General features: G+C 41.7%; 1 protein-coding gene across 2 annotated transcripts in view; it reads left to right on the top strand.

Moving 5' to 3' along the window:
• Positions 1-24,294, top strand: part of PLD5 (phospholipase D family member 5) — a 237,294-nt gene that overhangs the window by 194,409 nt on the left and 18,591 nt on the right. For both annotated transcript variants that reach the window (XM_047755409.1, XM_047755410.1), the window contains one exon: positions 23,804-24,001. In XM_047755409.1, coding sequence (XP_047611365.1) covers positions 23,804-24,001 — 198 coding nt within the window. The remainder of the gene's footprint in view (positions 1-23,803; positions 24,002-24,294) is intronic.

The raw sequence follows: 24,294 nt of genomic DNA, 5'->3' as shown, positions 1-24,294 counted from the left end.
TTGTGTCCTTTTTATAGATTCCACAAATAAGTGGTAGCATATGATGTTGGGGTTTCACTGTCTAACTTCACTTAGCATGATAATTTCTAGGACCATCCATGTTGCTGCAAATGCCATTATTTCATTCTTTTTTATGGCTGAGTAATATTCTATTGTGTGTTATGTACCACATCGTCTTTATCCATTCATCTGTGGATGGACATTTAGGTTGCTTCCATGTCTTGGCTATTGTATATAGTGCTGCAGTGAAGACTGGAGTACATGTGTCTTTTCGAGTCATGGTTTTCTCTGGATAGATGCCCAGGTGTGAAATTGCTGGATCATATGGTAGTTCTATATTTAGTTTTTTAAGGAATCTCCATACTGTCCTTCATAACAGTTGCACCAATTTACATTCCCCCCAACAGTGTAGGTGGGTTCATGTATTCTCTTAAGGGTCCCCTGTATATCCATCCCCTCCCCCAAGCAGTCTATATATTTCCTGGGTAACTTCGGGAAGTCTTACAGTACTAAAGACAACTTTCACAATTAGGCTCGATTTTTTAGCTCCCCAGCAAAGGATCTTTGCACTGGTGTAGAATGTGAAAGACTCAAAGCAAGATATTCTCCCGAATTATTAAATGTTTATGTCCTTTCTATACATATGTAGAGATCAGTGGATTCTTGATAGGGTCAGATTTAGTATTCATTTTCTAAAGTACTCATTTTTGTTTCATTCTACAATAATACAGATTCTGCATCATGGCAGTGGTTTGTAATTCTATGGAGATTACATCGTGATTTGAGTGTTAATTAATGCATTCGTAGCTGGCAGCATATTAAGAACATGCAACTCTCTAAGCAGAGAGAGTCATTGAAATGACATCTCGTCTGGCTTGAAAACCTGTGCTTGAAAATAGCCTGGGAAATTCAGCACCAGAATAGTAATTGGAAAGTATCTAGGAAGAAAAAGATGCCCAGCATGGGTTCCTACTCTACTGTGTTCATTTTTATCCAGGACAAAGTGATGGACCTCACAGACAAGAGAAAAAGCAAGAGGAGTGTTTAGTTTCAACTGAATAAGATGCTCTTGGCTGCAGGCATTAAGACATAGACTTGGGAGTTCCTGTTGTGGCTCTGTGGGTTAAGCATCCAACTGGGATCCATGAGGATGTGTGTTTGATCCCTGGCCTCACTCGGTGGGTTAAGGATCTGGCATTGCCATGAGCTGTGGTGTAGGTCAAAGATATGGCTTGAATCTGGCATTGCTATGGCTGTGGTGTAGGCCAGTGGCTACAGCTCCAACTCAACCCCTAAGCTGGAAACATCCATATGCAGTGGATGTGGCCTGTAAAAGGCAGGGGAAAAAAAGGGGGGGGGGAGTTCCCGTCGTGGCACAGTGGTTAACGAATCTGACTAGGAACCATGAGGTTGCGGGTTCGGTCCCTGCCCTTGCTCAGTGGGTTAATGATCCGGCATTGCCGTGAGCTGTGGTATAGATTGCAGACACGGCTCGGATCCTGCGTTGCTGTGGCTTTGGCGTAGGCTGATGGCTACAGCTCCAATTCGACCCCTAGCCTGGGAACCTCCATATGCTGCGGGTGCGGCCCAAAGAAATAGCAAAAAGACAAAAAAAAAAAAAATAAGACAGGCTGGTGATGAATAAGAAAGGGGCTCCACTCTGACTTGAGCTGGACATTAGAAGGTGGAACATGGGTCAGTCTGGGGCACCCGTAGTATTTACACGTGGGTAGAATAGTTGAGGATTTATCTTTTTTTTTTTTTTTTGTAAGGGCCACACCCTCAGCATATGGAAGTTCCCAGGTTAAGAGTCAAATTGGAGCTGTCGCTGCCAGCCTACACCACAGCCACAGCAACGCCAGATCCGAACCGTGTCTTCAGCCTACACCACAGCTCATGGCAATGTGGGATCCTTAACCCGCTGAGCAAGGTCAGGGGTCGAACCTGTGTCCTCATGGTTACTAGTCAGGTTCATTACAGCTGAGCCACACTGGGAAGAACTCCCTAGTTGGGGATTTACAATGCATGTGTATGTGAGGTGTATGATGTAGCCAATCACAATAGCATTTCTGTACGTGGAGACTGGATGAAGAGAGTTGGTTTTAGAAGCTGGATAGGCTTTAATTTGGAAGGCGTGTTCAAAGCATGGCTCAACACCAAGGAGGGCTCGGGGATACCTTTGTCCTCAATGAACCATTCTCTTTAGATGCAGGCAGTTGATTAACACCTTTCTCAAGAAGTGAACTCAAGTTCAGTGGTAAAGGGCAAGGTAGTTAGACCTTGTCTGGGTCCCCAGTGTCAGAACCTAAATCTTCATTTGCACTGGACTCTACCTGTTGGTACCCATCTGCATGCTGGACAGGTCTGCAGACCCTTTGGAAGGTTGTGTCACACTCCTGCCCAGACACTTTTGGGCTCAGGAGTGATAAGGTACTAGTGCAAACTCATCTCTTGGTCTTTCATTGGAGTCCTCTGTTTCACGGCTTCTTCAGCCCCTGGAATCTCCAGCCCAGCAGCTGTTGGTGAATAATATTCAATATGCGCTCAGCTGTAAATGGCTCGACTGTTTTAAGGCCTTTGATGGAGTCACAGTATCCTCCCAACTTTAAAATACCAAATGTATGACCGCACAGTTTTAGGTGAGCATTGAGCCAATTTGTCCTTATCGGTACACTAAGATGTCTTATTTAAGAGGCAAGAGTGGTGAATTTAGGTGAGATGGTCCCAAAGTGAGAACCAGGTGCCAGATATAGTTCAGTGTTAGAAACGGCCATAGGTTATGAGCCCAGCATGAGAAGAGGAACGTGTTTTTGGACTGCTTGCTGGTTTCTCAAGGCTTGATGTTTTGTTTTGTTTGTTTGTTTGGGGGCTTGGGGGGTTGTTTTGTTGTTTGTTTTTTGTTTTTTGCTTTTCAGGGCTGCACCTGCAGCATATGGAAATTCCTAGGCTAGGGATCGAATCAGAGATACAGCTGCTGGCCTACGCACAGCCATAGCAATGCAGGATCTGAGCCGCATCTTTGACCTCATCACAGCTCATGGTAACACCGGATCCCCAACCCATGGACCAAGGCTAGGGATCGAACCTACATCCTCATGGATCCGAGTCAGGCTTGTTAACCACTGAGCCATGAAGGGAACTCCCAAGGCTTGATGATTTTTAAGTACCTGTCATTGGTTATGGGAAGCATGTCGACTGGAAATGATTTGACTTGATGGGCTGGCTGTGTGTGATCAATAATAACATATCCTATGTAACATACTAATCATTTGTATCATGCTGTGAATATCCATAGGGCCTAGAATTTTAGGTGGAAATGGGCTATTCTTTAAAAAGGAATATTTACTTATAGATTTTTATGGAAAAGTATGATATTCTCAAGAGTTTCCAGGCTGAACAGAGGAAATCAATTAGGCTGACCTGCTCTAATTTCAAATCACTTAGTTGGAATTGTTTCCTTGTTTTGGGGGTCTCCTCATGGTTGGACAAGAAAGGGAGCTTTAGTGTACAGTAGGGCAGTCTTTCTGATGTTACCTGCGTTGTTTATGAGGGAATTAAAGCACCCCCAGCCTTCTGAAGTGGTTTGAAAGTCTTTGTTACTTACGTGATGGGCCTAAATTCATTAGGACATTGTCCCTTTCTTTTCCTTGCCTTTATAATAAGTAGCAGAGGTCCAGAAGTTTATTCTCTAAAACCTCATTAGTTCAAAATGCTGACATATGAACTGTGTGAATGAGTGAAGTCTCATCTAAAGAAATGCTATTTTATTAGGTGCATGTGGACCATAGCACATCAAACTAGCTGTAGATATTTAGCATTGGTTGTTTCATTAATGAGCAGATAACTTTTCTTTTCTTTCTTTTTTTTTTTGTCTTTTTAGGGCCTCGCCTACAGCATATGGAAGTTCCCAGGCTAGGGGTCCAATTGGAGCTGCAGCTGCTGGCCTACACCACAGCCACAGCAATGCCAGATTCGAGCCACGTCTGCAACCTATCCCATAGCTCACGGCAACGCCAGATCCCCGACCCACTGAGTGTGGCCAAGGATTGAACCTGCATCCTCGTGGATACTAGTCAGATTCGTTTCTGCTGTGCCACAACAGGAACTCCCAGATAACTTCTTTTTAACTAGTGTCGTTTGCTGAGTGGTACTCAAAATAAGTTTGTACGTTTAAACAGGTTGAAGAGATGCTCCTAAAAACCTTTAAAATCCTCTTGCCTAATGAACAGTAAAAGTGTACTATATTTTCAGTTCAATTATAATCTTAAATTTGTGTTGTTTAAAATTAGTAAGGAATATATTCTACTTCTCATATAACCTTGGACATGAGAAAAACTGTCATTCCTGAGATTATTTGGCCAACAACTTCTGTCATCTCCCTTCTGTCCAGATAGCAGTGGAGTTGTTACGGCTTCAGTGTGCCTCTTTTCCCATCATCTTTGGTATGTTGATAGACTGTCTTCTAAGCATAAAGTATTCATTGAGTCAAAAACAAAATTCAAAATGTCTTTTCATCCATGACATGTTTATATTATTCTGGTATTATAAAGACCTGTGTATTTGATTTGTTGGCCAATTAATTTATTCTTTGTTTTCAACCAGAGGCTTTCTTTAAAGGCTGTAGTTCAGGGAGTTCCCATCGTGGCAGAGCAGAAACGAATCTGACGAGGAACCATGAGGTTGCAGGTTCGATCTCTGGCCTCACTCAGTGGGTTAAGGATCCGGTGTTGCCGTGAGCTGTGGGGTAGGTCACAGACACGGCTCAGATCCCGCATTGCTGTGGCTGTGGTGTAGACTGGCAGCTGTCGCTCCGACTGGACCCCTAGCCTGGGAACCTCCATATGCCGAGGGTATGGCCCTAAAAAGCAACAAAACAAACCAAACAAACAAACAAAAACAAATAAAGGCTGTTGTTCAGTTATTCATGATAGTAAGATGGATAAACAAACACCTGTAAAATTATTATAAGATCAGCTACTCTTAATTAAGGATCGCATCATTTTCACGGTTTTTGTTTGATCATTTTGGTAAATGCTGGTTATTGTTTCCATAGATTTGGGTTGCACCCTTGCATATGTATGTTGAAAATGCTTTCCCAGGATATTTGGCTGTGCAGTTGGTGATGAGCCTCCTCCCCCTGAAGTGAATATTTCCCAGTGTTTATATGTAGCAGCGTACATGGATGTGACTTCTGCATCTTTATCCTCAGTAGTGATGGAGTAAACATTTACTGAAATACTCTAAAAGCAAAGAGCAGATCAGCAACAAAGCACAAACCAGCAAGTTCCCTACTTAAATCTTTGCACGAATGGGTGTCATATCTATGCCAAATGACTCTGCTTTTGTAGCTGCCATGATATCCTTCACGGACGACATTTACGAGGCACTGCATGTCCTGGACGTATTTACTAGCTGTGTGATTTTAGGGAGGTCTCTGCACCTCTCATTGTCTTCATTTTCTCATCTGTAAAATGGGGATTTAAAAAAAAAAAAAAACAGTGTTGTGAGGTTTAACGAGATAATACTTAGAGCTTCATCAGCATTATTAAAGAGTACGGTAAAATTAGTTGTTACTGTTGTCCCTGAAAATGCTCCTGCTGCTGCCACCGCTGCGACCAGGATTCTGCTCGGGCCAGGTAGCTGTCATGCCAGTTTATTTTGCATCCCACTGCAGAAAGGCTGCCAGAAAGCAAGTGAAGGACTGTGATTTTATGATAAGGATAATCTTAAATCCACTCATAATTTATTAATCCAAAATAGGCTTCAGCCTTTGGTTCTTTTTTTTTTTTTTTTTTGGCTTTCTGCCTTTTTTTCTGGGGCTGCTCCCGCGGCATATGGAGGTTCCCAGGCTAGGGATCTAACCGGAGCTGCAGCCACCGGCATACACCACAGCCACAGCAACGCAGGATCCAAGCCGCATCTGCGACTCACACCACAGCTCACGGCAATGCTGGATCCTTAACCCACTGAGCAAGGCCAGGGATCGAACCCGAAACCTCATGGTTCCTAGTCGGATTTGTTAACCACTGCACCACGACGGGAACTCCAGTCTTTGGTTCTTTTAACAGTAGCAAAGTTCTGTGTACAACTGGACAACTCAACAAGACATGCGAGCTTGTCATGACACTGTTCACAAGAGCCCATAAAATAATATCATTAGTCTGTGAGGAAGAGTAAATTGTTCCATTTTTCCCCCAAGTTGACTTCCTTCCTGAAAAACTGTTACCAGCCAACACCTATTTCATCAACAACTTCAAGTAAAATGTAGTCAATTTTTTTTTGGCTTTTTTTTTTTTGTTGTTGTTGTTGTTGTTGTTGCTATTTCTTGGGCCGCTCCCGTGGCATATGGAGGGTCCCAGGCTAGGGGTTGAATCGGAGCTATAGCCACCAGCATACGCCAGAGCCACAGCGATGCAGGATCCGAGCCGTGTCTGCAACCTACACCACAGCTCACGGCAACGCCAGATCGTTAACCCACTGAGCAAGGGCAGGGACCGAACCCGCAACCTCATGGTTCCTAGTCGGATTCGTTAACCACTGCACCACGACGGGAACTCCTGTGGTCAATTTTTTGAGGAAACCTTATCAGATTTTCTCCGTTAGAAAAGAAAATGGGGCTTTCCCATGGTGGATCAGCAGGTTATGAATCTGACTAGTATCCATGAGGATGCGGGTTGGATCCCTGACCTTGCTCAGTAGGTTAAGGATCTGGTGTTGCTGTGGCTCTGGTGTAGGCCGGCAGCTGACGTTTTGATTGGACCCCTAGCCTGGGAACCTCCATATGCTGTGGGTGCGGCCCTAAAACAGCAAAAAAAAAAAAAAAAAAGAGAGAGAGAGAGAGAAAAGAAAGGAAAAGAAAATGGGAAAGGATTTCAAGAAACCCTTAGTAACTAAAGAGGTTGAAGACCACTTGCTGAATAAAATCAGTCTTTCCTGACATGCCATCCACCTTGAATGTATCTTGGAAGTTGTGGGAGATTGGGAAACGAATGCTGCTTCTGGGCTAAAGGGAAGAGGCTGGTGTGATCCAGTGCCCATCAGGGGTGTGTGCACACGCGTGTAGAAACGTGTGAATCGAGACGAGTGTATTTTAAAGTAGCATCAGCATTCATCTTTTCCTTAATTCCACACATCCTCCAGGTGAGGCTCTCAGGGCTTCTCCTTGGCTTCCAAGTGTTTACTGTTGTAAAGATTTGAAAAATGCTCTTTTTTGTAGTCTAAATTCTCCTTTCAGCTGCTTGCTGGCAGGTGTTTATTTTCGTTAAGGCCAGGCACAACCTGGAGTTCCCATGTCGTGGCACAGCAGAAACAAATCCGACTAGCAACCATGAGGTTGCGGGTTCAATCCCTGACTTCACTCAGTGGGTTAAGGAGCAGGTGTTGCCGTGAGCTGTGCTGTGGATCACAGACGCAGCTCAGATCTGGTGTTGCTGTGACTGTGGTATAGGCTGGCAGCTGTAGCTCCAATTAGACCCCTAGCCTGGGAACTTCCATGTGCCGCGGGTGCAGCCCTAAAAAGACAAAAAAATAAGAAGAAGAAGAAGAAGAAAAAAAAAATTAGGCCAGGCACAACCTAGGTATTAGGCTAAGGATGGAAAAGGCTTGAATTAATTTTCCATAAATAAAAGTTATAGCTTATACTGGAGAAGAAGCCCTCTTGCAAAGGACCTTGAAACATCAAGTAGTGAAAGCAGCTTATGGTTGAAGGATGGCTACATAATGGTAACACTGTTCAGGATGCAATCGCTTGTTGTTCTCCTTTAAGTAAAATATCAAGCCTGTTCTTAGGCCTGCTCCAAAATGAACATTTTGCTCCTGTGAAAGAAATGTAAGTCAAAAGAACACTGGAAGAGGAGGATGTGGGAAGCTCTCTCACCCCTAGCATATGCTCTGCTGTCGTTTTTCCTCCTCCTTGGGGAAAAGCCCTCTGTAGGGTGATAAATATTCTGTTAAGGCTACGTGGATACTGACAGGTGAGAAAACAGGCGGACAATGGGTCTCTGGAAGGATATAAACAGCATTTGCATTTTAGACAGAGCAGTGCAAAATCCATAAAAGAAAAGCGCTTGCAAAGATTTAAGTAAACACAGAAATATTTGCAAATTAATTATGCATAAACCAAGTATAGAAGCACTAAGCAGCTATATGATATAGATTGCAGGAGAAATTGGAGACTCTTAAGTTAGTGAGATAACTTAAGGAAGGCTTAGCAAAAGTGATGATAAAGAAGGTTTGAAAATGAAAACCTGAGGGAGTTCCCATCATAGCTCAGCGGTTAACAAACCCAACTAGTACCCATAAGGACACAGGTTCGATCCCTGGCCTTGCTCAGTGGGTTAAGGATCCGAGCTGTGGTGTAGGTCACAGACATCTGGCATTGTAGTTGCAGTTGATCTGGCGTTGCAGTGGTTGTGGTGTCGGCTGGCAGCTGCAGCTCTGTTTCAACCCCTAGCCTGGGAACACCCATATGCTGAGGGTGTGACCCTAAAAAGACCAAAAAAAAAAAAGTGAAAAGCTGAAATAATGCGGAGGTGGCAGGACCTTTTTATCCACATACATCATAAACCCGTCGTAGCTGCCAGATAGATTTATTAACTCACCGAATGCTTAATTTGCTTCTCCATATAAAAATAAATAAATTTGAATTGGGGCGCTGGAGATGGCCATTTCTAAAACTTCCTTTCTTTGCTTCTACTGTCTTTTCTCTTGCCCTGAATTCCATTTGCAAGTGAAATAGCCACACACTAATAATTGACATGGCTCCGTGTCGTGTTTGCAAGACATGGGAGAACCAGCAGCATAGCTGTACCTCAAAAACAACATTGGAGAGCATTTTCAAATTTCGAAAATATTTGGTAACTCACTGGATACATTTGAAAGAACCTTCCTGGGGTGGATACAGTTTCTCTGGCATGAAGTATATAGACATTTTTCACCTACAAAATTAGTCTTAATACTACTTCTCTCCCATTCGCTTGGGGTTTTGACCTCAGTGCTGTTGGGAGAATTTGATTTCCAAGAACAGATGATTTGTCTGTACTTTGAATAATCGCATATAACTGCATGCATTTCTTTTTTGCTGCTTTCAGATACATGACTCATATAAAGATAATGAGGGTTTCACCTCCTTTACCCAAATAGCTCTTTTTTTCTAAAAGATCATGGCTTTGACAGACAATTACTGATCTCTTGCATATATTCATATACAGTCTTCTCAGCTGACTCCCTAAAAAGTCTCAAACTTTGCCAAAATCAATGATTTGAATAATGAAATTACCTACAGACACTTGGATTCTTATTCACGTCTGGAATGTGGATAGATGGATAGATGTATTCCACTACAGTTTTGTTTAGCTATTATTTCTTTTAGAGCCTGTTTCTTTTTTTAGATGAGAGTTGTTCTTTGCTGTCCTTCTCATCTTCCTATTTTTCCTACTCATTCCTCATGTTTTCTCCTCCTTCTTTGTTCAACCTCTTCTCAAACCCCTTCTTCTTTCACCTTTTTCTTCCTCTCCTCGCTTTGCTGAGTGGAGGAGAATGCAGATTCAACCTGGCCCAAATGTTGAGACACAAGAGGAAAGGAAGAATGCTGGGAGAAAGAAATAATAAATACTTACATAGAGTAAATACTTACACAGAGTAAGTGATGAGAAAGAATTTCCTTACTTTTCTGATATGTTGATCAAGATCTTTATCCCCTAATTTCCATCCTGTTTGTTTGTTTGTTTAGGGCCTCACCCACGCATATGGAAGCTCCCAGGCTAGGAGTCCAATCAGAGCTGCAGCTGCCAGCCTAGGCCACAGCCACAGCCACAGCCACACCAGAACTGAGCCACTCTGCGACCTACACCACAGCTCATGGCAATGCCAGATCCTTAACCCACTGAGTGAGGCCAGGGATTGAACCTGCATCCTCATTGGATACTAGTCGATTTCATTACCACTGAGCCACGATGGGAACCCTTTTTGGGTTTTCTGAAACCTAATTCACGTCATTAAAAATCCACACACTAAGAGTTCCCATCGTGGCGCACCAGAACGAATCTGACTAGGAACCGTGAGATTTTGGATTCGATCCCTGGCCTCGCTCAGTGGGTTAAGGATCCGGCATTTCCATGAGCTGTGGTGTAGGTCAGAGACGAGGCTCAGATCTTGCGGCAGGCATAGGCCTAAAAAAGGACAAAAAAAAAAAAATCCACACACTTATCTCTGGCCTCTCCATGACAAGTAAGATTAAAAAAAAAAAAAAAAAAAACTTCCCTCCTTTTCTTTGCTTATATTTCTATGCATTCCTTAATTCTTTGTATAGTCCTAAGATATTCATGGCATACAGAACCAGAACACATCTGATGACACCTGTAGATAACAAGGATTAGGATGGACTAGGTCAGAAAATAGGTTTTCTGCTGACTATTTGGGGAAAGGTTCATTTTGATCATTGCTACCATGGTTTTTCTTGCATTATTACTTGATTCTTGTGTTTAGAACATAAACAGGCAACTCTGATGCCCCTTCTTCACCTTGCCATGTTGGAGGGTAATTTTCCTACTGTGCCACCATCTCCTCCTCCCTAACTTTTCTAACCTAAAAATAATGCATATGCTTTATGCATATGCTTGAGTCTGACTTATGCTATTTAATCCTTCAAATATAGCAGAAAAATATTTTGCAAGGTTTATTATTTTAAGTGAGCCAGAGCAAAGCTCCTTGGAGCTTTTTAATACTGAGACCTTGTTCCAAAAGAGAGGCTAGAACGAATATTTGCTAGAAATATCCAAATCAGCATTCCATATAATTAATGTCTAGGCTCTTGTTGGTAGGCAATCTTTAACACATTCAAGTTGCCTATAGGACTGAGAAAAAGAAATGCCTAAGCCAGAGAAACAAACGTACACTGGATTTCTGGGGATTAGGGCTAGGCAATTTTCTTTGCAACTTAGCTCTTCTAGTTATGACGTGACAACAATCATATTAACCTGCTTCCACGGTAATGGTTGCAGTCATTGCATAACTACTTTCAGCTCATAAATTAGTGCCCCACTGAGGAAGACAACTGATAGAGTGTAACAAGGAAAAAGCACTTTGGCAGTAACAATACTCAGCAAAAAGCATTCCATTTATTCAGGGGAGAAGAAAAAATGCTCCTTCCTATTAAATAAGAAACAAAGGTTTCTGCTTCTGCATTCCCTCTTCTTTCATTCAGTGATGTCAGTCTTTGGGAATTTTAATTGGAGATTTGATGTCGGGTAAGATTGAGAGATGGAATGTATGAGAAAGAACTAAAGGGAAATATTAGAAATGAAAAACCAAATAAATAATGCCTTCAGTAGGGTCATTGGTAGAATGGGCACAGTTGAGGAAAAAAAATCAACCAACTTGAAGACAGGTTGATAGAAATAAACCAAAGCTGAAAGGAAAAGAAAAAAATAATTGATTTAACAGAGGACAGAGAAAATAGAATAAAAGAAATATTTAACAATAGGAGCCAAGAATGCTCCAAAATTAATGACAGATGTCAAATCGTCATACACAAAATGCAGAAAACATTAAGCATTAGAAATACAAACACATAGAAAATATGCATATTATATTCAAACTGTTGAAAACCAAAGATTTGAAGACAAAGAGAAAGACAGAAAGACAGGAGTTCCCATTGTGGCTCATTGGTAATGATCCCAACTAGTACCTGTGAGGATGTGGGTTGGATGCCTGGCCTTGCTCAGTGGGTTAAGGATCCAGCATTGCCGTGAGCTGTGGTGTAGGTCACAGACGCGGCTTGGATCCTACATTGCTGTGGCTGTGCCACAGGCCTGCAGCTGCAGCTCCGATTCGACCCCTAGCCTGGGAACCTCCATATGCCACACGTGTGGCCCTAAAAAGCATTAAAAAAAGATAAAGACAAAGACTGTCAGAAATAAACAAATCCACAATTATAATGGAAAACTTCAACACTGACTTTGCAGGAATTGATAGAATAAGTAGATAATAAGTAAGGCTATGGAAAATTGAACAACAGTATCAATAACTTAATCTAATTGATGTTGATAGAGCACTTTATCCTAAAACAATAGAATTGATATTATTGTCAAGTGTCAAATCATCAGCTATAAAATAAAACTTGAACCTATCAAAAATTGAAATTATACAAAATATATTCCCACAACATAATGAAATTATGAATTATGAATGACAAAGTGAAATCAATTTGAAAGAAAAGATATCTGGAAAATATCCCATATATTGACTGGGTCAAGAAGAGATCACAAGGGAAATAGGATAATACTTTGAATTGAATGAAAATAAAAATACAGCATATCAAAGTTTGTGGATGCAACTAAAGCAGTGCCTTGAGGGAAATTTATAACACACTATATTAGAAGATCTCAGATGAAGGAATTTTTTAAAAAACACTGGTTTGTTGAACACATTAGCAAAATTGATAAATGTGTAGCCTAACCAACCAAGGAAAAAGGAGAGAAGACACAATTATTTATATCAGGAATTCAGGAGGGGACATTAAAGATTCTACAGACATTAAAAGATAACAACAGGAGTTCCTGTCGTGGCTCAACAGTTTGCTCCCTGACCTCGCTCAGTGTGTTCAGGATCTGGCATTGCTGTGAGCTGCAGTGTAGGTTGCAGACTCGGATTGGATCTGGCATGGCTGTGGCTGTGGTGTAGGCCAGCAGCTACAGCTCCGATTAGACCCCTAGCCTGGGAACCTCCATATGCCAAGGGTGCAGCCCTAAAAAGACAAAAAAAAATTTAAAAAAGATAACAGAATGCCATCGTTGATTTTATGGCCGTAATTTTGATGATTTAGATGAAATAGATAAATTCTCTCAAAAATACCAACTCCCAAAGCTCAGTCAGTCAGAAAAAGATAACAGGAACATTACTTTACCTATTAAAGGAATTAAATATGTAGAGAACACTTCCCCTAAAGAAAACTCCATGCCCAGATGGCTTCATTTAATATTCCAAATATTTAAAGAATGATAGTAATTCTTCACAAATGCTTCCAGAATGTGAAAGAAGAGAAATACTTCCCACCCCATCTTATGCACATTTCCCAAATACCAAAACGAGACCCGTTACAAGGAAGAAGTCCAATATTTGTCATGAACATAAATGTGAAAGGCTCAACAACAGACTAGCAAACGAAATGAGACCTAAAAGATAATACATCACGACCAAATCGAGTTTATCCCAGGAATGCAAGGCTGTTTCAGTATTCCAAATCAGCCAACAAAATGCATTATAACAACAGACTAACAAAGCATAGAATTATAACAATGAGGACAGATAAAGCCTTTGACAAAATTCACTCTCAGAAAACTAAGAATAAAGGGAAATTTTGTTAACCTGATAAAGAATATCTGCAAAAAGACCTAGAGCTGACATCATACTTCATAGTGAAAAACTAAATGCTTTTTCCATAAAGTCATCAGCAAGGCAACAGTATCTCTTCCTTCCAGTCCTAAGGCTGGACTAGAAAGCATAGCCAGTGCAGTATGGAAGGAAAATAAATAAAAGGCATATGAACTGGAAAGGAGGAAGAACTGCCTCTGTTTGTAGATGCCATTCATGTCTATGTAAAACTCCCAAAGAATCTACAAAATAGCTACAAAACTAGTGAGTTTAGAAAGTTGCATATAAAAAAGGAATGATTCCACCCATAGAAACACTGTAAGTTTTTTAAAATACAGAGTTTTTATAGACAAAAGCTAGCATTCCTATATAATAGCATCAACAGTTGGAAATGAACAGACATTACCATCTAAAATAGCACTCAAACCATGAAATATTTAAGAATAAATCTGTAAAATATATAAAAGATATTTATGCTAAAAAAAATGTAAAGCACTGATGAAATTAAAGAGGCTCTTAAGAAGACAGAGATATAGTGGTTTGAAAGATACAATATTTTTATGATATCTCTTCACCCCAAACGAATGTACAGATTCAGTGCAATTCTGACCCAGAAATCCCTGCAGGACTGTTGTAGGAATTGGCAGGCTGGTTCTAGAATTTATCTAGAAAAGCCAAGGAATTAGAATAGCCAAAGCAATTTTAGATTAAACAAAGTTGGAAGATTTAGAATACTGATTTTGTGACCATTACTATAAAGCTGAAAAGTCCAGACAGTGTTGTCCTAGAGATACTATCCTAGACGTCTCGCTCAATAACACAGAATAGATTGTCCAGAAGTAGATGCATGCATATGTGGTCAATTGATTTTTAACAAAAGCACAGAAGCAATGCACTTTCAACAAGTGGTGCTGGAACAACTGGATACACATATGCAAGAAAAAGAACCTCCATCTAGATGTCATACCTTATGTAAAAATTAACTCAGAATGGGTCATAAACCTAAAAATAACAGCTAAAACTATAAAATTTAAAGAAGAAAACCTAGAATAAAATCATTATGACCTTAGGTTAGGCAAAAATTTCTTAGGTAACATATTAAAAACATGATTTTAAGGGAAAAAGTGGATGAATGGGATTCCATCAAAATTAAGAATTCCTGGAGTTCCCATCACGGCACAGAGGAAACAAATCCAACTAGGAACCATGAGGTTGCAGGTTCGATCCCTGGCCTCGAATCCGGCATTGCCGAGAGCTGTGGTGTAGGTCACAGATGCAGCTTGGATCCTGCGTTGATGTGGCTGTGGCGTAGACCCCCTAGCCTAGGAACCTCCGTATGCTGTGGGTGCGACCCTAAAAAAAAAAGAATTTCTGCTCATTGAGAGACAGTTAAGATGAAAATACAAGTCACAAGCTGAGAAAAAAATATTTGAAAAGCACATATCTGATCGATGATTTGCATCCAAAATATATGATTCGCAAACTCAGTAAAATTCTCAAGATTCAATAGAAAAAGAAACAACCCAGTTTTTAAAATGTGAAAAATATGTGAACAGACAGTTTTCCTGTGGTTGGCAAATAATCACATAAGTATATGATCAACATTTTTAATCATTAAGGAAATGCAAATTAAAACCACAATGTATCACCATTAGTAATTAAAATTCTTTAAAAAAATCAAAAAATTAAAATACCACGTTCTAGTAAGAATACCAAGCAAACGTTAACCTACATTGTTGGCGGGAATGCAAAATGGTATAGTTTTTGGAAAACAGCTTGGTGGTTTCTTATAAAGTTAGTCTTGCTTATCACATGACCCAGTAATCTCACTCTTAGATATTTACCCAAATGAAATAAAATGAAAACTATACTCTCACGTGAATGCTTACAACAGCTTTGTTTATAATCAGCATAAAGTCAAGACAATTCAGATGTTTCTCAGCTGGAGAATGGATAAACAATCTCTACTGCATCTCACCTAGTGAAACACTACCAGCAATAAAAAGAAACATAGAAAGGTCCCGTCATGGCTCAGTGGAAAGGAATCCAACTAGTATCCATGAGGATGCCGATTCGATCCCCGGCCTCGCTCAGTGGGTCAAGGGCTCTGGCGTTGCCGTGAGCTGTGGTGTAGGTTCCAGACGCGGCTTGGATCCCACATGGCTGTGGCTGTAGTGTAAGCCAGCAGCTGTAGCTCTGATTCCACCCCTAGCCCGGGGACCTCCATATGCAGAAGGTTCAGACCTAAAAAAAGAAACAAAAAGAAACATAATACCCTACTACACAGCAACATGAAAAAAATCTCAGATGCATTATTTCCTACAAAAAAAAAAAGCCAGATTCAAGGATTACATTCTGTATGATTTAATTTATGACATTCTCACAAAGCAATACCATAGGGATGAGGACAAAAATAAAAAAATCAGTAGTTGCCAAAGGCTGAGGTTTGAAAGGGTGGGGGGTTCAGGTAGCCACCTGGAAACATTTGCAGGTAATAATGCTGTTCTATGCACTGACGCTGGTGGTGGTTACAGACTGTATATCAAAACTCTTAAGAGCTTTAGAGCTTTAAGAAGAGTGGATTTTACTACTAGTAAATCGTACATTAATAAAAATGGAAAATAATTTTTAAACATACAGCTTTATAATAATGTGGGCTTCAAAACCTATCAATAAACCAAACATTAATTTAAATATATCAACTGTTTTGTAATGCAGTGCAGGCTGGTGGTTCTGGATCATCAAGCATAGGATTTTAGAAGAGGTTTCCTGTAGGTCTGTGATTTCTTTGGAGAAAGCAAAACCAGGTATAGGATAAAGCATGGCTGATTTTCAACATTCTGTTGTATTTGTGTAAAGCCTGAGTTGCCTCAGTGAATACTGATGAGCTGCTTGTACAGATTATGCTCTAGTTCTTACCATAGTTCATGCTGTCATTATAACATAGGAGCCTTTTAAAATGTATGTAGGATCACTATGTTTCTGTCACAAAGATAACCAGAGAAAAAATAAATCTGAAGTGTTGCGCTTAGTGCTTATGAAATTGCTACATTCTTAAAAAAAAGTCTAAGTGTATGTTATAAAAAAAATCTGATATTATCTGAGAAGGAGAAATTGAAGCCATCTCTCCTACAAAAATCAAAGAAGGATTTCTTAATAAATGGAGACCTATGATTTATTCACTATTAATCATATTGTCTATATTTGCATAAGTAGAATGTTGCAAAAATAGAAAACTTACTCAACCTTTTTATTTAAATGTTCAGGGACTTTAAATGTTCAGGTAACTAATTGTGTTACCTTTTTTTAAATTTCAACTCTGATTTACAAATAAAAAAGATCTTTTGGAGTTCCCATTGTGGCTCAGCGGGTCATGAACTCGAACATCCAGGAGGACAAGGGTTCGATCCCTGGCCTCGCTCAGTGGGTTAAGGATCCAGTATTGCTGCCAGCTGCAGTGTAGGTCTCAGATAGACACACACACACACACACACACACACACACACACACACACAGGAAAAAAAGATCATTTGGAATCAAAAAGTGAAATCCACTGTATTGTTAAAAACAGAGGGAATAGAAATATTTAATGGCAAGAAGAAGAGGAACTGACCTGTGGGGGAAGAGAAAGAAAAGCACAAACAAGAAGCTCTTTCTTTCTTTACTGGCCCACGCTTCCCGGCTCCGGACTCACTCCTGGTTTAGGAAGAAGCCCTGAGCCCTGGCAGGGCCTAGCTGGATTGAGGAGTTCACTTTGTCTCCACTCCTTGCTCAGCTCTCTTGTCTCCTGCCCAGCTCCCTTAGAAGAGCCTCTCAGAAAGACAAAGGAACTGGAGTTCCCATCGTGGTGCAGCGGAAGCAAAGCAAATCCGATTAGGAACCATGAGGTTGTGAGTTCGATCCCTGGCCTTGCCCAGTGGGTTGAAGATCCGGTGTTGCGGTGAGCTGTGGTGTAGGTCGCAGATGAGGCTTGGATCCACATTGCTGTGACTGTGGTGTAGGCCGGGTGGCTACAGCTCTGATTGGACCTCTAGCCTGGGAACCTCCATGTGCTGTAGGCATGGCCCTAAAAAAACAAAAACAAAAGACAAAGGAACAGAAAACTCTCCTGTGCACACTTAAGAAATCTGGCAAAGGTCTCAGGAGAGAGATTTCCTAATTGCCAACAACAGTGTCAACAAAAGGGACTCTTCTGTCCCTCATCGTATGAACCTCTTTTTTCCCCCAAATTATTTATTTATTTATTTACTTACTTACTTACTTACCAACTCACTTATTTTCTTCTTTGGCCGCCCCACGGCATATGGAGTTCCTGAGCCAGGGATCAGATCTGAGCCGCAGTCGCACCTAAGCCGCCAATCCTGTTGCACCACAGCGGGAACTCCTGGTGAACCCCTTTGCTGCCTGGACCGAGTTGATCTCGTCCTTCTTGAAATCCCCCTCCATTCTCAAGTTTTTCAAAAGTTTTTCTTCTGTGACGCTGAACTCTTTCAGTTTGTCTCCTGCCCCCCCCCTTTTTTTTTCTTTTTACTCTCACACCTGAGGTATATGGAGGTTCCCAGGTTACAGGTCAAATTGGAGCTGCAGCTGCCAGCCTCCGCCACAGCCACAGCAACAGCAGATCCCAGCCACGTCTGTGACCTGTGCTGCAGCTCATGGCAATGCAGGATCCTTAACCCACTGAATGAGGTCATGGATACTAGTCGGGACCATAACCGCTGAGCCACAACAGGGGCTCCCTGTCTCCTGCCTTTTCGATCGGTCCTTCTTCATCTCCTTGTGTGGGTTCTTCTTAAGCACTGAGTTCTTCCTTTAAGTGATAAGTGTTCCTTGTGATTTCATTCTTTCATTCATTCATCTAAGAAATACTTATGGAACATGCTTTATGTACTAGGCATTGGAGTACAGCAGTCAGCATTGATAGGGACAATATAAAAGACAGCCGCCCTTGGAGCAAAATCCATTCTCAGCAGCCCACCCATTCTTCCTACAATAATCACCTGCTCTTGCAGTGGCCACATCATTGCTGTGATGACAGTTCTCTCATTTAGGTCACTGGCTTGGATTCAGCGTTCCCAATGCACTGAACCACTATGCAGGCCTAATGGTTTCCAGTGTGGAGAAAGTGCAGACACAGGCAGGCTAGGGAGGGGGGTGGAGAGAGAGACAGAGACAGACAGAGAGAAAGAGCAAGAGAGGAAGAGAGCAGCAGGTGCTTTGGAGGTGGTTTAAATCCCTTGTATGGGGGCGGGCCTTCTGGGCTTCCTCTGGCCCATCATCTGGCTTCGTCTGGCTGTGGCCTGACTCAGGACCCTCCTCTGGGGGAGCATGTCTTAGCCAGGATGCATTCTAGCACCAGGGTCTCTGGGAAGTTGACGGGATGTACTGTGGTCTGTCTCCCCTCCCTGCTCTGACCCCCGAGGAACCTCTCTGTGTCGTTCTGGAGGTCTCCTTGACCTCAAGAAAGAGACATAGATGGTCTCTATCTTTTATCCAAGCAGGATGCAGCTTTGATCTTGAAGTCATCTGTCCACAGGGAGCAGATGACAGTTGCTCAGACCGGGACCCATCTATCTCCTGTTTCACGCACTCCTCATTGAGAAGAGAAGACGAGAAACCGGGATGAGGCCTTCCCTTTGTGGCTCAGCGGTAATGAACCCGACTAGGATCCATGAGGATGCGGGTTTGATCCCTGGCCTTGCTCAGTGGGGTAAGGATCTGGCGTTGCCACGAGCTATGGTGTCGGTCACAGACATGGTGGATCCCACGTTGCTGTGGCTGTGGTGTAGGCTGTCTGCTCCAGCTCTGATTCAACCCCAGCCTGGGAACGTCCATATGCTGCAGGTCCAGCCCTAAAAGGACAAAAAAAGAAAACAGGGATGAGAAGAGAAGCTGTAACGGCATTTGGGAATCATTTTCAACTCTCCTAAAGAAGCAGGATAAAATGAAAGTGCTCCAAGAAATAAGGGAAATGTGTTTCCAGTTTGTCTCATCTCATTCCACTGTCAGCCCCGTGTCTTTACGATTCCTCCACGAACATCCTCTGGTCATGTGGTTAAGGTTTAATCTGTCGATTTCCCTTTGACTAGATAAAGCCAAGAAAGTGATGCGTGAATTCCCGACAGCTAAAAGTCAAAGATGCCAAATGAATAGTGGTACTTTGGAAAGTCTTCAGATCCCAAAGACAGAGCATTGATGGAAGACAGGAAGGGAGGGAGGAGGAGAAAAAAGCAAGAGCCCTCATTCATCCTACTGTCAACGGACAAAAAATGCAGGATTATGTTTTCTTTGGCGAACATACTGGGAACCAGAAGCATGGGGCAGAGGATCTCAGACAGCGCTAAGAGACCATTCCCGAGAAGTAAAAGAGGAGCCAGGATACATAGGAGTTTTGCAGAGACAAACCAGATAGTCCAACATTAAAAATTTTCTTTTCATTAAAGAAAAAATGAACATCTCAAGTTAATGAATTTAGTGCTTTTCTATGTATGAGAAATGCAAAAGTCTGGGCTTCTTGAAATCTTTCCTTGGAATATGCATCTCAGCTCTCTAGGGCCCGTATCCTGCTTTTCTCCATCCTGAATCCCCTCAGGTGCAAGTCTGGGATGACTGCCAACAAGAAGTTGATTTGTGGGTCCTTTAGAGCCAGAGTCAAAGATGCCAAATGAATAGTGGAGTTTGGAAAGTAACACCCTTTGTTGACTGAGATGGCAGGTGACATTCTTCACCCACACTGTGAAGGAACACTGTGAGGTGTCTGCACAGCTTTTTTTTTTTTTTTTTTTTTTTTGGTCTTTTTAGGGCTGCACCTGCAGCATATGGACGTTCCCAGGCTAGGGGTTGAATCAGAGCTGTAACACCCAGCCTACAGCACAGCCACAACATCACCAGATCCAAGCCATGTCTGTGACCTACACTACAGCTCACGGCAACCCTGGATCCTTAACCCACTGAGCAGGGCCTGGGATCAAACCCGCATCCTCATGGATCCTAATCGGGTTCTTAACCCGATGAGTCACAATGGGAACTCCTGCGCAGCAGTATTGACAAAGGAACCAGGACTGAAATCACAGGCCATTATTCCGTGATCTTGCAAGTCAGTTCCTCTTTGTGGACCTCAGTTTCCTGAATTCGGTGATGAGGCTGGACTGACTGTTCTCTAAAGTTGTTACATTCCCCTTTCTGCAATCAGTCATGTTCCTTCTGGCACATTTTTATTCCCACTTGGTAACCAAGTAAATAAGACATCAGGAAGTTAAGTGGTACAGACCACCCAGTGTGGAAATGAAGGGCGACCGAGAGCCTGTTTCAGAGCGAGAGGCTGTCTTGGAGCTGCTAAGATTCGATGCTTCATTTTCCATCCCCGGTAACAAAAATTTCACCTTGAGGGCAGAAAGGAAATCAAGTGAGAGCTCCTAGTAATTAAATTTCCTGCAGTAACTCAGAATATAAATCAGCAGCTAACTGGAGGCCTGGGACTTGCTCACAGTTGCAGGTTCTTTTGTCTTTGTCAAGAAAATTCAAGAAATACTTGTTCACATTTCCATAAAATCATGAACATCACAAACCAGACCTCCAGAAATGATAGATTGAGCTGTGGTTAGACTAACTTGTATTAATTATCCTGAATGACAGCAAAGAACAATGCTAATGCCTCCCCTCATTCTGCTGACAAGAGCATCCATCAGACGCCCGCTTTGGCTTCTGTGTCACAGGAAAACCCACAAAACCAGGCCCATCTCCCTTTGTGCTGCCTCTGAGGGCCTGAGTAGAACAGGTGTCTCTTTTTTCCCCTCCCGCCTTTTCCTTCATAACTGCCATCCGCTAATTTTGAGAAAATAACGAAAAATGTTTTTCTGGTATAATTACATTGCCTCTTATTCTTATTCTGCTTTGAAAGGGCGATTGCTAATATAAACAGAAATTCCAAGCTCCGCAAGCTCTTCAGAAGACTAACCTTAAAAAAAAAAAAAGAAAAAAACTAACTTGTTATTTTCTCCACTGCCAGCATTTTCTTAAAGTTTCTTCATAAACTTGTTCTGAATTTTTTAATCTGACTGAAAAATCTGCAAAACAAATGCCAAATTCTTTTTTTTTTTAAGTTTTATTGAGGTACAATTGATTGACAAGATGGTGATAATATCCACAGAATGCATGTGTGTCCATGTATGGCAGAATTACGTGTTCCCTGGGCCTGTTAGCCAGTTACTCCGTACACCACAGTGTGCATATGCCAATCCCAAACCCCCAGTCCATCCCCCCCCCCCACCACACTTGTCCCCTTTGGTAACCATAAGTTTTTCAAAGTTTCTGTTTCTGTTCTACAAATAAGTTCATTTGTATCCTTTTTTTAAAAAAAAATATTTGTTTTGTCTTTTTGTCTCTTCAGGGCCACACCTGCAACATATGGAGTTTCCCAGGCTAGGGGTCAAATTGGAGTTGTGGCCACTGGCCTACACCACAACCACAGCAGTGTGGGACCTGAGCCACGTCTGTGACTGACACCGCAGGTCAGGGCAACGCCGGATCCTTAACCCACTGAACAAGGCCAAGATCGAACTCGTGTCCTCATGGATGCTAGTCGGATTCATTAACCACTGAGCCATGACAGGAACTTCTTTTTTTTTTTTTTTTTAAGATTCCATATTTAGGTGATATCATATGATATTTGTCTTTCACTGTCTAACTTCACTCACTATGATAGTTCCTAGGTCCATCCACGTTGGTGCAAATGGCATTATTTCATTCTTTTTTTATGGCTGAGTGATATTTGATCAGGGGTCAGAAAGCCTGCCTTTATAATTCTGAATGTGTCCCTGACTAAATCTCTCCGTCAGGGAGAGAGATCTTTGCATACCTGTGTAAGGTTTACTTTCCATATCTGTGCATTAGTCTATGTATCTTTTTTCATTTGTTCAAGTTTTATTGAAGTATAGTTGATTAACAAGGTGGTGATAATTTCTGCTGTACAGCGAAGTGATTGAGTTACACGTGTACACACATCCACTCTTTTTCAGATTCTTTTCCTACATAGATTACCACAGACGATTGGGTAGAATTCTCCATGCTCTACAGCAGGTCCCTGTTGGCCAGTCCATTCTAGGTACCACAGTGTGCATATGCCAGTCCCAACCCTCGGTCCATTTTTGGGGGGGAGGAGGAGTTATGTTTTTATTTGGCCGGCATTCTTAGGAATTCAGGTCAGGGAGGGAGCATCTCAAGTATCCCTAAGAAAACTAATCCCTCTGCAATTTCTCTTTGCAAGACTCTGGGTCTCTTACTCTCGAGGCTAGTGTAACATTAATAAGAATACTAACTGCTGACATTTTTAGTAGTTATCATGTGATAGGCACTATTCTAAGCCCTTAAATGTATTAACCACGGTATGTATCATAGCAACAGTATGAAATAAATACTATGACATCCTTTTTATGAGAAAATAATGTATGCAAACTATTACATTTGGAATGGATAAGCAGTGAGATTCTGCTGTATAGCACGGGAACTATATCTAGTCACTTGTGGTGGAGCGTGATGGAAGATAATGTGAGAAAAAGAATATATATATGTGTGTCTGACTGGGTCACTTTGCTGTGCAGTAGGAAATTGACAGAACACTGTGAGCCAACTATAATGGAAAAAATAAAAATCATTAAAAACATTTTTTAAAATAATGCCCAGAGATTAAATATCTTGCCCAAAGTCACGGGCAAGAACGTTGTAGAGCTGGAACCTGATTCCAGGCAATCCGATTTCAGAATCCATGATCTAAATCATTCTGTTATGCTGCAACTGAAAGTCAGTCTTCTTACAGCAACACAGTTTAAGGATTTAGAAAAAAAAAATAACAGTGTTAAAGAAAAGAATCCTAAGAGCCGATACAAATGCGTAGGTGAATAGGAGAAAACTATAACAACCCAAATGCAAAACTCGAGCAAAAGTTCTCTTTAAATATTTAGGCATTTCGGAGTTCCCATAGTGGCTCAACGGTAACGAACCCAACTAGTATCCATGAGGACACAGGTTTGATCCCTGGCCACGCTCAGTGGGTTAAGGATCCAGCGTTGCCATGAGCTGTGGTGTAGGTCACAGATGAGGTTCAGATCTGGTGTTTCTGAGGCTATAGCGTAGGCCGGCAGCTGCAGCTCTGATTGGACCCTACCCTGGAAACTTCCATATGCCACAGGTGCAGCCCTAAAAATAAAATAAATATTTAGGCATTTTAATAATGCATGGTTTACATATACTATAATGTAACTATAGCTACACACTTATAGATGCAGTGTACATACATAGTTTTAGTAATATAGCAACTGCAGGAAAAAAATCTCACCACTCCTGCATTCTGGTGCTTTTTTTTTTTTTTTTTAATCTCTGAGAGTAACACCATCATACATACATGGCACTGATGTTTTCAATTTTCATTTCACAGATGAAGGAACTCGGTGTCATCTTCTACAACTGCAGCTGCCTGGTCCTAGACTTGCAAAGGATATTCGCTTTGTATAGCTCATTAAAGTTCAAGAGCAGAGTTCCTCAGACTTGGTCCAAGAGGCTCTATGGGGTCTATGACAATGAAAAGAAATTGCAGCTTCAGCTGAATGAAACCAAATCGCAAGCATTTGTGTCGGTGAGTTTTACCCTCTTTATCCTCCTCCCCCCCCTCCTCCCTCCAAAGGCCCTTTATTAAGTTGGAATGTTCGCGTGCAATCTAGTGTTAGGCAAAGACCAGTTGTACAGGTGCGTTCTGACACATCCTTTGAAGAGCGAAGATATATTCGCTCTTGTACACAATCACATGCTCGCGATAGTTAACAGTGTATTTAGTAATCATTCCTGGTTTTGGACACTTGGCATTATTATTATTTGACCCCCACGATCGCCCCTTAAGGCTGATCTGGGATGATGCCTGTGTTACAGCTG

The sequence above is a fragment of the Phacochoerus africanus genome, chromosome 12 (assembly GCF_016906955.1).
Source record: "Phacochoerus africanus isolate WHEZ1 chromosome 12, ROS_Pafr_v1, whole genome shotgun sequence".
Taxonomy (NCBI): domain Eukaryota; kingdom Metazoa; phylum Chordata; class Mammalia; order Artiodactyla; family Suidae; genus Phacochoerus; species Phacochoerus africanus.
The sequence above is the reverse complement of the archived record's forward strand: the minus strand, read 5'-3'. Positions and strand labels throughout refer to the sequence as shown.